At 34.2% G+C, this 15,971-nt stretch overlaps 1 protein-coding gene across 4 annotated transcripts; it reads left to right on the top strand.

Annotated features, from left to right (window-relative positions):
- Positions 1-294: 294 nt before the first annotated feature.
- On the top strand, positions 295-9,665 carry LOC131642271 (transcription factor GTE9-like). Of its 4 annotated transcripts, none has more exons than XM_058912552.1 (11): positions 295-520; positions 595-2,114; positions 2,257-2,305; positions 2,388-2,516; positions 5,773-5,843; positions 6,487-6,559; positions 8,578-8,652; positions 8,741-8,856; positions 8,960-9,026; positions 9,120-9,250; positions 9,339-9,665. In XM_058912552.1, the coding sequence occupies exons 2-11, from the start codon at positions 708-710 to the stop codon at positions 9,606-9,608; spliced, it is 2,388 nt and encodes a 795-aa protein (XP_058768535.1). In that variant the 5' UTR covers positions 295-520; positions 595-707; the 3' UTR covers positions 9,609-9,665. The 4 variants fall into 4 exon arrangements, with proteins under 4 accessions (XP_058768535.1, XP_058768531.1, XP_058768533.1 ...); XM_058912548.1 differs by having other exon boundaries at positions 296-520; positions 8,572-8,652; XM_058912550.1 differs by having other exon boundaries at positions 296-520; positions 601-2,114; positions 8,572-8,652.
- Positions 9,666-15,971: the final 6,306 nt, after the last annotated feature.

Here is a 15,971-nt window from a genome sequence, read left to right on the forward strand (position 1 = left end):
CTATTATAAAAGTTTATCCGAGAAAACTTTATTAATTTTATAAAAATATAAATACTTTTATAATATTTTTTTGAAAAATCCATAAAAATTATTATAAAAAATATTAAAAAATCCGTAAAAAATATTATAAAAGATATTAAAAAATCCGTAAAATTAATTATTAATTAAAAAATTAATAAATATTGTAGGGATTTGAGGTGGAATAGGTAAAGTTTTCTCGCATATCGTACGTCTAATAGTCTCAACTAAATCTTCGCCGTCAGATCCATCAAAACACAAAATCAGGCTCAAATAGGTGAGAGCGCGATTCTATTTGTAAAAGGGAGGCGAGATAAAAAGAAAGCCTAGTCTCGCTCTCCCTACTCCCAAACCCAAACCCAAACGCCGTCTTCTCTTCTTCTTTCTCAGTTTCCGCAACAAACCATAACGCTCTCTCGTTAATCTTCTCTCTCTGCTAGGGTTTGCTTCGAGTCAATTTTCAACAAAGGGCTTCGATTCTCGTTCAACCCATTGCTAACTGGTAATTTTCTACTAGATTTTTTTTAACAACTATCTCTCTTTATATTATAGCTAATAGTAGTAGTTTTTTTTTAGGTTCAGGTTCAGGGGATTAGGTTTGTGTGGGAAAAAGTGAATAGGTGAATTTTTAGTTTATTACTGGCCGTGTAGGAATTGAAGCTTTTGTTTGATTGCGGAGTGCGGTGATAATGGCCAAGAGTAGGCTTTCTGGGGGATATTGTGGTAATGCAGTTGAAACAGGCTGTGTATCGGATGGATCGGGTACATCGGGAAGAATGGATACTGATAATACTGTTTCTGAGGAGGATAATCGGGTTTCACGAAGGAAATGTATTGGTTTTGATTCAGGTCTCCGTGGGGACTTTGGAGTTCCTATTCAAGTTGTTCCGTTGTCTAAATTGACAGCACTTCAAAGGAAAGAACTCGCGAATCGGTTTAGGTCTGATCTTGAACAGGTTCGGCTTTTTCAAAACAAGTTTGAAATGCAAAAGAGAAATAGTGTTAGTGATAATTTTATTAACCGCGACAATGCCCAAAATGGACCTCAAAAAGAGAACTCGAGAAAACCATTAATATCTGGTTCAGTACCGGGGAATGCTTTGAAACCGTTAATAGATAACTCGAGAAAACCGTCAATATCTACTTCAGCTCCAGGGAATGCATTGAAACCATTAATTGAGACCTCGAGGAAAATATCAAAGTCAGGTTCAGTATCAGTGAATAAATTGAAACCGTTGGATGAGAGTCAGAAGCCTCGTGGATGGAGTCGCGGCTCTTCTGGAAAGTTTGAGACTCCGGGACGGACTTCCTTGCCCGGAAGTGCAAATGCTTTGTTGATGAAAGACTGCGAGGTACTGTTGAAACGGTTGATGAATCACCAACATGGTTGGGTTTTTAACGCCCCTGTGGATGTGGTTAAGTTGAACCTTCCTGATTATTTCGATGTCATTAAGCATCCTATGGATTTGGGAACAGTACAAAGCAAGATTGCTACAGGATCATACACAGGCCCATTGGAATTTGCTGCAGATGTGAGACTTACATTTTCAAATGCAATGAAGTATAATCCACGCGGGAATGATGTTCATATCATGGCCGACGCCCTTAATAAATATTTTGAACAGAGATGGAAATCAATCCAGAAGAAAATTCCTAGAGTAGAGTCTCTACCATTGCCCACGAAGAGAGAAACTTGTGAAGATTTAAAAAATACCAGACCAGCGCATCCTTCTAAAAAGAGGAAAATTGCTTCATTGCCTGCTCAACCTGAAACTGTCCCACTCCCACCTGCTCAACCTGAAGTTATCTCACCTGTTCAACCGGAAGTTATCCCACATGCTAAACAAGTTATGTCGGATAAAGAGAAACAAGATATTGGTAGAGAATTGGAGTCTCTTCAAGGTGAAATACCTGCCCATATCGTTGATTTCTTGAAAGAACACAATTCAAATGGTAAAGAAGGTGAAGACGATGAGATTGAGATCGATATTGATGCTCTCAATAATGATACACTGTTCAAATTACGAAAGCTTTTGGATGACTCTTTACTGGAGAAGCAAAAAAACAAAGTAAAAGTTGAAGTGTGTGAAATAGAGGTGCCTCTCTGCTAACTAATACTTCTATGAATTAAGCTAGCATCACATTTTGTCTAAAATGTACTCATCCTCTTCGTAATGAAATGTTAAGTCTCACAATATGTATGACACAATATCTGGTTGTTTATGTTTGCGGTTGCAGCTTTTTAATGATTCTGGACCAAGCAATTCATCATTGCAAGCATTTAAAGGTTATATTTGTGTTTTTTATATCAGTGTGTGAATATGTGTGTATGCTTTGTTTTTTGTTTAAACTTGTTTTGCTTGTTGTAGGTGATGATCTGGCTGATGAAGAGGTGGACATTTGTGGAATTGATTCCCCCGTCTCGAGCCACCCTCCTGTAGTGATTGAAAAGGATACAACCTACCAAACGAGCAAATGTTCAAGTTCAGGGAGTAGCGGTAAGTGAGGTTTGACTTTCTTTTTGATGCTTTTGACAACTACTTTAGTTATTTTGTCATAACTTTTGTAGGATGTGAAAATCTGATCACATGATTTGTGAAAAATATCTTATTTAAATTTGTATTATATTTGCATGCTTTATTTATTTTTACATTTTTATTGCTCTCCTACATAAGAGAAACTATTAAGAAAGATCTCGAGGTTAAGGAATTAGATAGAATCATAGTATTAGATAAAACATTATGGTCGATTTTGATCCATGTAGCCGATCTATTTAGTGGGATAAGGCTTGGTGGTTGTTGTATTACTCTCCTACATCTTACTTTAGCTACAGGTTCCCCCCTCTTTGTGCTATGCATATCTCACTCATTGATTTTCGTAGAAGTAAAATGTGTTTTTCATAAGAGTTCGTGCTTTTTATCATATATCTATATTTTGAATTTTATTAAAACTTTTTCTTAAACAAAATTTACAAGTGCAAAGGAATCATTATGGATTACTGACATCTCAACTATGTTGGCACCTTAGCAACCCAACAATCATCTATATACATGTATTAAAAAAGAGGAAAATAAAGAACAGCAGGGGGGATATAAACCAAACATCAGAACAAAGTTTGTGGAACCTATAGTTTTCTAAAATTTTACATTCAGGATTGAGCGGGACAGTTACTTTTATAATTCAAAAGTCAAATTAATCTTAATCATTACAAAATTATGGTGCTTCGTTCTTGGTGACTGCTATAGCCTGCATCAATGTGTCAGTTTTTCCAAGTTATTTTGGTCACTTTTGCCAAATAGCGGCTATTGTGTTGCAGATTTCGAGGAATAACACTTGTTATTCTAGTTTTAAACGGAGCAACTGTAACAATAATAGCAATAAAAAAAGGCAGTTTTAATTTTTTTAAATAATATAACTGAAGCGGTAGCATGTGAGTTGGACATGGCCAATTTTTAAAATAGAAAAGGGAAGAATCAATGCATTATTATTTATTACTCATGTAACCTTATTATTTAGTTTACTTCCTTTTCCTTCTCTTCCCATATCAGATTTCTTTCTTCTCCTGTTCTATTTATTTGGCTCCTCTCATCTCTCTCTTCTGTTTTCTTTCTCCAGTTTATCTCTTTTCCCTTTTCTTTCCTTATTCAATTTCTTTCTTCTCCATCTGTTGTGTTTTTAGGTTCCTTTCATCTCTCTTTCACTGTTTTATTTCAGTTTATTTCCTTCCCTTTCTCTTCCCCAATTCGATTTATTTCTTCTCTTTTTGTTTCTGTATTTTTTCATTTTCTTTATCTCTCATTCTCTATTTTTTCTCAATTTCCCCCATCCTTCTCTTCCTCCATTTTGTTTTCTGTAATGACTAATCTTGGAAAAAATTTATATGAATAAACAAATCTTGGAATAAAAGTATAATTTGACAAAATTTTTAGAAGGTAGCATGAGATATTGTATATATATTAGAAGACTACAATGTCAATAGCACACAAACCCAAGATTACAATTTTTTTAAATGAAAATCATAGCGGCACAACACAATTATTACAGAAAACTTAAAAATTAATAAAAATTTAAATGACTATACAAATCATGAAAAAAATATAAGTCAACAATTTTTTTTTAAAGTTAGCGAGAGATATATTAAAAGACTACCACTTATCTAATCATTATGCTATTCTTATCTATATATTAATAAGAATAGTTATTTTTTTAATGCAATGCTAGAGATATTAGAGTGTCTGCCATAAACACGACTACTATTTTTTTTTTTAAGTGGCCCAACTTTTTTGGCTAGCATTTGTTCATTAGGGACTGTTTGGGAGTTGGTTTTTGAAGGGTTTTGGAGGGTTGCTTCTATATTTAGAAATATGTTTGATATTTTTAAAAAGTTTAAGAAACAATATACTACATTAGCATATACCATCATATTGTTTTTAAATTATTTTAAAAATATCAAGCATATTTTTAAATATAGACGCAACGCTCCAAAGCCTTCCCCTCAAAAAAATAAACTCCCAAACAGCCCCTAAAGAAACAATTAGTTCAACAAGGAGGCATGTATATTTTTTATTGTTGTAATAAGAAGCGTTAATAACAGCAAGGTTTTTATATAGCTTGCCCGCATCCTAGAAAAGTTGTGGGTTCTGTTAGATAGTTGATAACCAATTTACAACTTTGTTAAACCTTTATGACATGTACCATTGTTGTTATAGTGTTACTACTAGGTTGTTGTTCATAAGCAGCACAGTTTATGGCTCAAGCAGTTGATAGAAACTGTTATTAGTTTATTTAGGGCAATATATTAGAGAACTGGTATTGTACCAATTATAGATAGATATTGGGAATATGTTGAACATGTGATAAAGGATAAGAATAGAAACTCTAGAACAGAGGAACAAAGCCTGTGGATGTAACTTCCGGTAAGGCAGTTATAGAACCGACAAATAATACAAACTGTTTACAACCAACAATTGACAAATAAACCAACCTTTAGGAATAAGACAGCCTAGTCTCTCCCAAATGAACCAACGTACAAAATACCTGATCCCCTTCCTTTTCCCTTTCACCCTATATTTATAATTCTGACTACCTAGAGCACTTACATAGCGGTTTACTGCACACACAACATTTAATAATAATAAAATAAACTGCCTTTAACTAACAAATGTCAAGTGACCAAGGGCTGCTGTTTTGACTGGTTTGTTGTTAAAAATAATTTATTAGGATGTTATGATGTTTTTGATCCATGTAGCCAATCTTACTTATTACAGTGTCAACTGTCAAGTGAGCAAGAGCTGTGTTGACTGGTTTGTCGTTACATGATTCAGTACGACACTAAAGTTGACTTGTTTGTTTATGTAGCCAATCTCACCGAGTGGGAAAAAGTGGTGTTGAGTTATCATGTGTATAACGTTCCTTTGACAGGCAGTATCAACTGTATTTATATACACAATTTGTTGAAGTTTGAAAGAGCTGCTACTTTTTTAAAAATTGATAGAAGATTTGTCTTTTTGTTTATATACACGTCTGTTGTTGAAGTTTAAAAGAGCCGCTACTTTTAAAAAAAAATTGATAGAAGATTTGTCTTTTTATTAAAAAAAAAAAAAAAAAACAAGAACCAATAAAAAATACTAATGCTATATTTAATGTCAAATTGTACCTTGACCTTGTATGTTAACCTTTGATACTTGTTATGATTGAATTACATGTCAATTTGTATGTTAATTTTTTTGCTTATATTTAATGTATGCATTTCAGATACAGACTCTAGTGGTTCTTCTGATAGTGAATCGGACGATGTTAGTGCAAGACCAAATGATTTATTAAAGGTCTGGTTTAGTTATTTAGTGAAAGATTATTTAGTTGTTTGTTATTTTTGAATGTCTAGTGCTGGAATTAAAAATATCTGAAAATTATCTTACAACATCATTATTCAATCATAGAATATGACAATATTATCCTGTAGAATTGGTTTCATATTTCCTTATTTAGTTAGGATTCACAGTCTAGTATAAATATATAAATATAACAGGAACTGCTCTTTTTTATTTTTGTCATGAGTCACTAACATTAATATATGAAGAAAATTATATTATCCATATCATTTCTTTCTCTCTCTAAGCACAAAAGACTAGACTTATTACTTATCTTGAAGTTATGAGTTTTAGATAAAAGGAGGAGGAAATAATAAAAACTTTGAATATTAATGATAATAAGTTGATGCTCTCTTAATACAAAAGGCTAAACTTTAATCCCTATTTATGATATGCTACATTGACATAATCCTAGAGATAATCTAAGATACTGTAAGATTATAAATTAATTCTAGATATAAACTAAGATGCTCTAATGTAATTTTATATTCTAAGAACTTCAATGTTAAGGCATTTACATGATTGCTTATGCTCTTCTGGATACTTCCTGTGGTTTCATTGCTACATACTACAATTATTCATATATATTTTACTTCAGGTACCAGAAAACACAGGCACTGGTTCTCAGATGGATTTAGAGACCACATTTGCTCATACTTCTGTTATAAATAGTGAGTAATTGTTCCTTGTCTTTTCATGCTCCTTGAAAATGAAAATCAAGTATGCTCTCCTGTTTGAGAAATAATGCAATTTATAGAACTGAAATTTGATATATTCGACCCGATGCCTCCTGTTTGTTTTGTATGATTTGCTTCTTCTGCATGGCTTCTCGGTTTTTTATTTTGAATTCTGAGTTGGATACTGTTTGGTGAATATATTTAGATTGAACATAAGTAAGATTGAACTGAAAATAAATTGTATTATCGGTAATTGAGAAAACAAAATGGAGGATACCTTGCCAAGGGTTTCCCTTACATAGGAGGATCTCTCCTCTCACAACAGATATTGAATGTACCGGATCCCCTCGATCCTCGTTTTCCCTTTCTATAATTTCTTCCAACTAACTAACTAACCTAGCTAATTTAACTGCTCTACATTGTCCAAACTGAATGCCATAATTAATCTGCTCAGCTGCTATAGATTCATGTTGACAATTGTCTGGTGGATTTATGAGGATTGAACTTAATGTAAATGTTGTGGGGTAGTAGTATACATTAGTATTTAGGACAAGAGACTTTGTGATCAACCGTGTCTTACTAATTAACAACTGTTAGCCCCTGCACCAACTCTGGTGATTTTTTCTGCAACACGACAAGCTACTGGATAATGATAATGTTGGCATTTGTAGTGTAATTGCTATAATTATAGTTTGAATAACTTATGGAAAATCCGGTTTATAACTTCTGCAACACGACAAGCTACCGTGTCAAGGGATTAGTGTCTGCAGTTGCACGTAGAGGGTATTCCGGTTTATACCAAAAAAAGAATAACTTCTTTAAAAAATAGCTGATGCATTAAAAGAAACGGTATGTCCTTTTCTATTATGATAGAAGGTTATTTGTAGCTCATAGAGAAGCTATTGAGTGATATTTGTTCGGCAACAATATCCCTGGTTGATTTTAATAATCTATCCTTTATCCTTCATATTCTTAAACCCCTTACTCACTACAAGTATGTCCTCTGTATCTACAATACTATTCCCAGTTTCCTTTTGTCAGGTGTTTCTCTAAAGATTTTGAAGCTTTACTGTCATAGATATCTACATTAAACATTATTGATATGTTATAAGAACTGGGATATTGGGGAACCTTCACCCTAGAAGCTAGCTATCAAGGGGGAAAGAGCCAAGCCTCTTAAATACTCCGCCAAGCATCCCATACTACTTAATGTGGGACTTGGGTACCCCATAATACTCAAGTCCCTATGATAGAATGCCCCTAAGAACAGATGTCTTGGCGGTTGCACTCTACGAAGGTTTTTTCATCCTCCTCCACAAATAGCTCTTTTCAAGTCAACAACAACCAGACTTACACCATTTGAAAAGTATCTAAGAACTCGTGGAACCACTCTTTAAAAGTTATCTATCAAGGGGGAAGAATCAAACAGCTGAAATACGATCCCATACTACTCGATGTAGGACTTGTGCACCCCAAAATCCCTGAGTCCCTATCAATTATTAATTTTAGATAACTAATTCATATTGCCCATAAGTGGCCAAAAATAAAAAAAATACTAAAAATTAAAGACAAATTAATCATGTAGCAATTTAAAGTCATAATTTAGACACAAACTCACTATAAAAGGAATGTGTAGCTACGGAAGCTCAACCAGCATGCAAGAAACCTCACCTCTTCCAGCCTATATGATTCATCATCTGTGAAATTCAGTTTGAGTGGTTTTGATGGTGGCGGTATTGGATGAGCTGTCTGAAAATTCGAGCTACAGGCTGTTATGTCTCTCTGACTTGAGAAATGGAGCCTTTCATTTGGGGAGGATCTTAATCCCCTTGGACCTTTCGAACTTGACTTAGCAACTTTTCACTAATGTTACATACTTGTGATAAACTAAAGTATTTCTACTTGCTAGCATTGACTTCTTTTAGCCATTTCTTTGATATTGTTCACAGTTAAATATCATAAGACATTGCTGTATAGTATCTTATATTCCTTTCCTTCATTTCAAGAGTCAGTTAATGGCTGGGATAAACACGAGGATAAATCTCAGCAAAAGCCAAATTCTTGCGACTCTGATTGCTTTCAAGATGGTAAGAGTGCATGAATTATGGTCAATATGTTTCTAACTTCCTATTGTTATATTCAATCTCAAAACCAGTTATCTTATTAATGTTTTAGGAGAATGTGGTCCAACTGAGAGACATGTCTCCCCTGATAAACTATATCGAGCTGCATTATTGAAGAGTCGATTTGCTGATACCATCTTGAAAGCTCGAGAAAAGACACTGACCCAGGTAGGCTATGCCGCATAATTGAGCTACTTTCTCCGCGGGCAATTGTTCTTTTGATTATTTTTGAATTTCTGTGATTTATTCAATTTAATTTGGTCGTGGTTAGGGTGTGAAGGGAGATCCTGAAAAATTACGCCGGGATAAGGAAAAATTAGAGATGGAGCGACGAAAAGGTGAGTTGGGTGTTTCACTTGTGTGAGGACTTTACAGTACTTGCTATTGAATGCTAACTAACCTATCTGTTGATCTGACTCATTCTTGAACAGAAAAGGCAAGGCTACAGGCAGAAGCAAAGGCAGCTGAAGAAGCTAGAAAGCAGGAAGAAGAAGCTGCTGCTGCAGACGCAAAACGAAAGAGGGAGCTTGAGAGAGAAGCTGCACGACAAGCACTGCTAAAGGTAAATAAGTGTCTAGGTTGCCTGAAATATATGCCCATCTACATTCTTGCTTTAGATTTTATGGTATCATACATTGGAATCTATGCAGATGGAAAAAACTGTGGAAATCAATGAGAATTCACAATTTCTGGAAGATTTGGAAATGCTCAGAGCTGTACCTGGTAAGCAATTACCTAGCTGTATAGATGCGACAAGACTTGATCGCTCTGAAGATGGCATGGGTAGTTTCAAGTTTGGTGGTAGTAATCCCTTGGAACAACTAGGATTGTATATTAAAGTTGATGATGAAGAGGAGGAAGGAGATCCACTGTGTGTGCCAAATACTGTAAATGATGTAGAAGAGGGGGAGATTGATTAAGTTTTGATCATTCTGTATCTTGAATTCAGGAGCAAATTATAATTATTTTGATTTCTATATAGTCTAGTCCTTGCAATGCAGCAGTTCATCTCAAATGAGAAAAATTAAGATATTTTCTTCTGGCAATCATTCAAATTTAGTTTTGGGTTTGAATATAATCAAAACATCATTTTTGGTTGTGGAAATATACATTAGCCTTTTTGTTTCTCCAATACTAGCATTTTCCAAGAGCATCGCCATCCTTCGTCTAAAGTTAAGCTGTGGAAATTGAGTTCATAATCTTAAAAACTGAACATTGAAGCTGTACTGTCTCCAAATGCATGGAAATGTGAAATATTTTTTTTTCTTCCCTTGTACAATTTAAGGATCTATTTTTTCTGTCGACAAAAATGTTAGATGGAGATAGTACAATATTATTAAATCATATATTTGTTTTGAATTGTTCAATGGGAGATAATACTTGTGTTATATATGCCCGATAATTGCTCAATATGAGATACACTGTTCAACAGAAGATAATTCTTCAATTCCAAACGAGTCAATATCCTCTCCATTTTCTTCCTATACATGGTCTATAGCTAGTAGTACATTTGGTCAGAGTAGGCTTTAGCATCAATGCATTCCTTTCTGTTATCACTCCTTCATAATTAGTTTCCACCTCAATTCAACTCTATTAAACATATTCATATATCACAACACAAATATGATGACAACAGCATTCTTAAGAAAATAAAATCATATTCGAAATTCATTTTGTAGGTGTAAATACAACTAACATCACACAATAGAACTGTAATTGCACATGAATATCATTTGAATGCTTTGACAAACTAAATGTATACATGCATAGTTTTTGTCTTTTATTGTGAAGTTAATAGTCAACGATGAACATTAGTAAATGTGGACATGTGGTCCTTCTGTATTTGATAACCAAAGTATCTATGGTTCTTCGGTAATATTTTTGTAAGATTGATAAGCATATTTCTGTACTATTTTTTATAGATAAAATCAGAGTGTTTCAGATAAAAATAATGTATTGGGTGTGTGTATGATAAATTAAGAAATGCATTATTTAGATTAAATTTTGAGAAAAATATAAGGTTGAATCTCACTTATAGTGTTTAGGTGTGAAAAGGGTGTGTTCAGAAATACATTTTTGGATTGTGAGAGTATTTTCAAAATTTTTTATAGTATTTTTCCACCATTTAAATTAAAATGAATGAAATAAACCATAAGCAATTCAAATTAGCAACATGTCCAAACGTCATGTGAATCTCAACTTATTTATTCAACTGTTTTTTTAAGAAGCAGTTTAAGAAATGAATTAGAGATAGCTAAGAAAAAGAAAAAAACTTAAAAAAATGAAAGCATATAAATTTCTTTGCACTTATCTTTACTTGAAATGTATTTCACCATTTCTTTTCAATTCTGCTTTCCCTTTTCCATAACCAATGGTGTATGTTATAAGAATAAAAGAATGAAATGTATTCTGCATTAAATGAAATGAAAGTTGAGAATAGGGATGACAATGGGTAAGGTTTGGGCAGGGTACTATAATATCCGTCCCCATATCCGCAGTTTAAAAAAATCCCCGTACCCGAGCCCAAACCCAAGTGGGTATCAATATTCATGCCCGTACCCGTACCCTGTGGGTACCTCAATGCCCATACCCGTACCCGTTTACCCGCATTTATAGTAAAATTAAATCGTTTAATTACAAAATATCATATAATTTAAGTCTTTTTAACAATATTAAAAAAATTATGTATGTTATTGTTGAGTTAAGAAAGAAATAAACATTTTGTCAAAAAAAAAAGAAAGAAAGAAATAAACACTTTTATTAAAATGTGTAATGATTTAATAGCGATATATTTAAAAAAAAATTTAGAATCATGCATTTTCATATAATAATATAAATGACATTATAGAAATATGTAGTGTGGGTATGAGGCGGGTTGGGTAGTAAGGTACCCGTGCCCGCACCCATACCCGCATATTTTAATGGGTAATTACCCGTGCCCATACCCATTTTTATGGGTATTTACCCTACCCGATATGGGGTTTTTTTGTGGGTACCCACTGGGGATGAGCCAAATTGCCATCCCTAGTTGAGAAACTTATTTTGTTTTGGAACAAAGATGATTAGTGCCAATGTTAATAAACGTGGCAATTTATATTTTTAAAACTTTTTTATCGGTTATCAATCTCGCTATAAATGCTTTCAATCTCGCTATGTTAAGTAAGCAAGTTTGGAGGCTTATGACCAATACAGATTCTCTGGTATCCCGCCTTTACAAAGCTAGGTATTTTCCAAATAGAGATTATCTAAGTTCTAATATTGGTCTATGTGTGGCGTAGCATCTGGAGCTCTAAATTTGTGATTAAGGGAGGGTTAAGATGGAGTATAGGGCCAGGAGATAATATATCGGTTTGGGATCAGTATTGGCTGGTTGATGGTACTTCTCTGACTAATCCTTGGCCTAATAACTTGGTGGTGGGTAATCTTAAAGTAGCGGACATAATAGTAAAGAATGGAACCAAAATTTGATTTATGCGCTTGTAGGAGAAGAGACAACTCAAAAGATTCAAAACACTCCTCTTTTTACCGTGGTCCATGATGATAAATTGTTTTGGAACCATGAATCTAATGGTAAGTTCTCGGTTCGAAGCGCTTATAGGTATTGTATCAATGATGCTATTGATACCTCTCATCTTAGAATTAATGAGAGTTGGAATCTGTTATGGAACATCTGAGTGTAGGGATGACGAAGAGAACAATTATCACCTATTTTTCTAGTGTCCTAAAAGCATCGAGTGTTGGAAAAAAGTGGGACTGTGGCCTATGTTGCAGCAGATTAGTGGTAATGGAGAGTTGTTTGCGTCTGTGATTTTCTCCTTTTTGCAGGTATCCAATCAAGACCAAAAAGCGATTTTCTCAGTTACCTTATGGAGCATTTGGAAAGGGAGAAATAATCATGTTTGGAATCAGGTGGAAGACTCTCCGATGCTTACATGTCAGAGGGCACATCAGTTGTTGTCAGATTGGAGAGAGGCCCAGCAGTATCGTCTCGACAATGAGATTATTAATCCCCCGTCAGATATTATCCGATGGAAAAAATCTCAGAGGGGCAAGTTTAAGTGCAATATTGATGCAACTTTTTTTCAAAATAAAGTTGGTTTTGGTACTTGCATTAGAGATGATACGGGTAAATTCATTGTAGCCCGGACAAAATGGTTTTCGCCTTGTACCGATGTTGTTATTGGAGAAGCTATAGGTCTTCTGAAAGCTTTAAATTGGGTCCATGATCTGGGGTACGACAATATGGATTTTGAGTTAGATGCTAAGCAAGTTGTGGATAGTGTGACCATTCCGAGACCAAATGACTCGGATCTTGGAGCTATTACTGGAGAATGCAACCGGTTGATGGCTCTTTTCTTTAGGAACTCTCATGTTAAGTTCGTTAGAATTCAAATTAATGAGATTACTCATGCTCTTGCACGGGTGGCTCCATCTCTTGTTAGTTTTCATAATTTCGTTGATATTCCAACATGTATTCAGAATATTGTTATTAATGAAATGAATTAATCTTTTCCCGTAAAACAAAAACTCTTTAAAACAATTTTTTGTCTGCATTAATGGTTTTCATTTGCTTGAAAGTTGAGGGTAGAAAAAAATATGAAAATAGGTCAGCCTAAAAATTAGATTTTATGACAGTTTTTTAAGGATAATATTGAAAAAAAAATAAGCTCGTTTGAAAATCAATTTTGGTCATATAACAATCAATTTTTTGAGATAAGCTCGTTTGAAACAATTTTGGTATGCAAAAATCATCACGAGAAATAAGCTCGTTTGAAACAATTTTGGTATGCAAAAATCATCACGAGAAATAAGCTCGTTTGAAACCAAGCATTAAACTTTTTTGAGTTCACACAGAAACTTCCAACCGATTGATTAAATTAAAGAAAGTTTTTCAAAGATCATTGATTTTGATCATAAATATTAAAAATATTGTTAACAAAATCAACTATAGTATTGTTTATTTCTATTACATTATGTTATAAAATTATGCGGCACATTCTTTGTTCATTATACATTTGTTAAAGAGTTAAAAGGTAGTGCAGTGACAGTGTAAAATAGTTTTACACTGTCATCCAATAGGGAGTCATGAATGTGCCATGTCATTAAATTTTTTTTAAATAAAAGAATATTTTAATTAGATGCATGGTGGTGATTGGTTGACAGTGTAAAAATATTTTAATTAGTGCATGACCCATTTTCTCTTTGTTAAATTGATTTTTACACAAAATTTTTATGTATCAAACTTTTTCCGGGCCTTTCCTCTAACTAACCTCTATTAAACTATTTATATTTTTCTTCAAATATTTTTATGTACCAAAATCATGTCATTTATATGATTAATTAACTCCAAAAATTTATACATACAATAATCTTTTTGTTATTAATAATCGCATTTCTTCTATGTAAAAAAAGAAACCACCGAAAATAATTATTTTCGCTAACATCCACGTCTGCCGTCTAATATATATATTGACACACCACACCAAATATTCTTGGAGGGGAAATCTATTCGATAATTTAAGGAAATTTCTTTACACACCTCCTAATCTTCTTGGTCATTTCTGATGAATTTATCAAAATACCCTTTGTTTCAAAAGTTTATTTTCGAAAACGTACTTTTATTGGAAAAAAATGTGTTTTCGAAAATGTATCTCCGAAAAGGTATTTTTTCTAATGAAAAATATTGATTTCGGAGATGCATCTCCGAAATAAAGTTGTTTTTTAGAAAATTGGTGTATTCGGAAGTTCATCTCTGAATTCACTCCCTTGGAGGAATTCGGAAATGTACTTCCGAAATAAGGTCTGGACAGAAGAAAAATAACAAACAAGAACGATTCGCTTTATTTAATCGGATGAAGATTACATGATCACATTACATAAGATTAAAGTTACATATTGTTAAACACGGGTAGGTGAGGATGAGTCAACATTTTGATAACGTCGGCCCCTGATCTTTGAAGTTTCGCGTCCAACTCGATCGGACCCTTCGAAGAAAATCGGTCGAACGTTGTCCACAAAACCGCTAAATCTTCGTCGTTCTTGATCTCAAAAGGTGTGAACTCAATGTCTCCCTCGTCGTTAAGCGACGGCGAGCGGAACTCGAGCTTGACAACCTTTCGATTTTCGGGATATTGCAATAGCGTGTTGAGCGACGTTATCAACCCCGCAAACGGCGTGTCGCGCGAGAAGCAAAATTGGAACGACATCGGGTAGCCGGTGGTGAAGTAGACGAATGCTAGGTGGGGGTAGGTTTGTGTCATTTGTGTTTTCTGGTGTGAAGAGGATGAATAAGAGTGTGTTGTATTTATAGACTTATTGAAGCAATGATGGCCCAACAAACCTTATCCTGCTTAGTGGTCTTTTCGGAAATGAACTTCCGAAAATTGGAGGCAGACAAGTATATTTCGGAAGTTCATTTCCGAATGGCTTAATTGCAACTTTATGCAGAAACAGATGTAAATTTTGCATTTTGTTGATTGCTTAGTGTTTTGTGTAAAAAATACAAAAGGAATTCAAAATAGACATAAATTAGACAATGATGACATAAAACATACTTATATTATATATGTATTGAATCGTCACAAATGACTATGAACTCCACAAATGACGCTTAAACGCCACAAATTCAAGGCATGATTATGAACTCCACAAATGACGCTTAAACGCCACAAATCATCAACCCTCCGAGTAGCACGCAACTTAAACGGACACACGCACTTTCTCGATCCCGTGTCTTCGTGTTTTAGCACCCGGCTTGATTGTGCATAACTCCCACCCCGTTCGCAATTCAAAACAACGAAAGCTTTCCGCCTACTATTTCCATTGTCGGACCTTAAAATAACAATTCCAAATCCAAGTTTACTAGCTTCGTTCCGAACCCAATCAAGCAATTGTTCACGACTACCGAAGCTCCGATCATTTGTAAATTCTTGCCGTACATCAACCGCATTGATCATAGATTTAACGTCGATAACCGGATTGTTATTAACGTTGACAACTTCCGGAACTACTACGTTATCGTCTTGCACAATGTTGTTCGGATGCACCATACCTAACATATGCAAAAATTAGCAAAATTGGCCAAAACTGTTTTTTTAACTGCCAGGGCATATTTCGGAAGTTCAGTTCCGAAATTTGTTAGGTAATACATTTCGGAAATGAACTTCCGAACCATCGCAGGTTTCAGCATAAATTTGTTGAATCAATGTAGTGAAATAAGGGATGAAATGAGAGATGTTTACCTCAAATTGTAGCTTTCTATGCTCCCTTTAATGTGATCAACA

This window comes from Vicia villosa, unplaced genomic scaffold (assembly GCF_029867415.1).
Source record: "Vicia villosa cultivar HV-30 ecotype Madison, WI unplaced genomic scaffold, Vvil1.0 ctg.004743F_1_1, whole genome shotgun sequence".
Taxonomy (NCBI): domain Eukaryota; kingdom Viridiplantae; phylum Streptophyta; class Magnoliopsida; order Fabales; family Fabaceae; genus Vicia; species Vicia villosa.